The sequence below is a fragment of the Eurypyga helias genome, unplaced genomic scaffold (assembly GCF_000690775.1).
Source record: "Eurypyga helias isolate BGI_N326 unplaced genomic scaffold, ASM69077v1 scaffold34846, whole genome shotgun sequence".
NCBI classification, from domain to species: Eukaryota; Metazoa; Chordata; class Aves; order Eurypygiformes; family Eurypygidae; genus Eurypyga; species Eurypyga helias.
Window position 1 is genome coordinate 405 of NW_010256556.1, and position 1,424 is coordinate 1,828.

Here is a 1,424-nt window from a genome sequence, read left to right on the forward strand (position 1 = left end):
GGTGAGGATCCCACCTCCCATTCCATCATATCCCAGCCCAGCAAAAGCCAGCCATAATGGCACGCACACCGTGCTGGAGACCTCCGAGGTGCACGGTGATGGGGCTTAGCAGCACTTAGCAAGGTGGGTCCCATTTTCCCACCAGCACGGGGGGCACCCCATGCCTCTGGGTCCTGGGCTGAGCCACCACACTGAGTCCTGAAGGCAGGGACCCCTCTGGGTGCTGCTGGCAGGTGGGTGACACAGGCAGGATGGGGTTCTGGCCACTCCAGCTGCCTGTTGTGGTTTGGTGCAAAGCCCCAGGCATGTCCCAAGCCACCAGCAGGCTCAGCCCCAGGCGCTGCCAGGGTGCTCAGGGTCTGCCCTGCACCCTGCCAGGGACGTCCCACTCTGGGCAGCGGGGTGGCGAGGGTCCAGGCCCCTCCGTGGCACAGGCACTCACCCGGGTGAAAGCCAACCACCAGGTCAGGGCGAGCAGCCAGCTTGGTCTCCACGTGGCTTTCCCAGAAGTCGTGGTATAGCCCCTTGTAGCTGCTGAGATAGACCCTTCCCCGGGGTGCTGGCACGGCCAGGGGTGGCCTCATGATGGCTCCGTTGACCACGTCCACCCCCACCATCACCACCTCCATGCCCCAGTGCTCCGGGAACATCCGCGTCAGCTCATCGTAGTCCGTCAGCCGGGTGTTGAGGGTCTCGACGTGGGATGCCCCCACCACGTGCACAGTGAGGGCTTTGGCGAGGGGGTCAATGCCGAAAAGCTGCAGCCCCAAGCCGATGGTGAGCGGGCGTGAGTGGAAGTCGGTGACCAGCCGCCGGACAGATTCACGCAGTTCCCTGTCCTCCGGCCGGGGCTTCCCCGCGTTGGCCCAGAGGAGAGTCATGTACCGCCCAGCCAGGACAGCATCCAGCTTCTCCTCCAGCCCCTCCTGCATGGAGAACCACTCCTCCCAGCCCTTCACGTCCTGGGCGGGCTTTGGCCAAGTCTCCGTGGGGAAGGGGATGTCTCCTGGGAGGGTAGGGAGAAGCATTGGGGGTTGCACCGTGGCTCCACACCCCAGGCTGCCTGTCCCACCCATGCTGTGGGGATGCTGGACCTGGTTAGGGGTGTTGGAGCCAGGAGGAGGAACCCCATATCCCTCCATGGGACCTGTGCAGCCCGAAGTGGGGGTCAGGCAGGCTGGAGGGGTCACACAGCGTGGGAGCAGCATCCCCTGTCCCACCTGTGAAGACAAGCCACTCCACCAGCCGATCCAGGGCCCGATCCAGGGCCACCAGCTTCAGCTTCTTGCAGAACTTCTTGTGCTGTGGCCAGTTGGCACGCTGACACACCACGCCGCAGTAGTACACATTCTGGCACCTGGGGAGAGGGACAGTATGCCCAGCCATGGGGGGGTGTCAGGATCTGGCCTGCTGAGGCTGGGTCC

The 1,424-nt window shown here is 64.6% G+C and overlaps 1 protein-coding gene across 1 annotated transcript in view; it reads right to left on the reverse strand.

Annotated features, from left to right (window-relative positions):
- MSS51 (MSS51 mitochondrial translational activator) overlaps positions 1–1,357 on the reverse strand; it is a gene marked incomplete at both ends in the record, with an annotated part of 1,757 nt that extends 400 nt beyond the window's left edge. Inside the window, 2 exons of the mRNA XM_010153705.1 lie at positions 392–1,006; positions 1,221–1,357. Coding sequence (XP_010152007.1) covers positions 392–1,006; positions 1,221–1,357 — 752 coding nt within the window. The remainder of the gene's footprint in view (positions 1–391; positions 1,007–1,220) is intronic.
- Between the last annotated feature and the right edge of the window lie 67 nt (positions 1,358–1,424).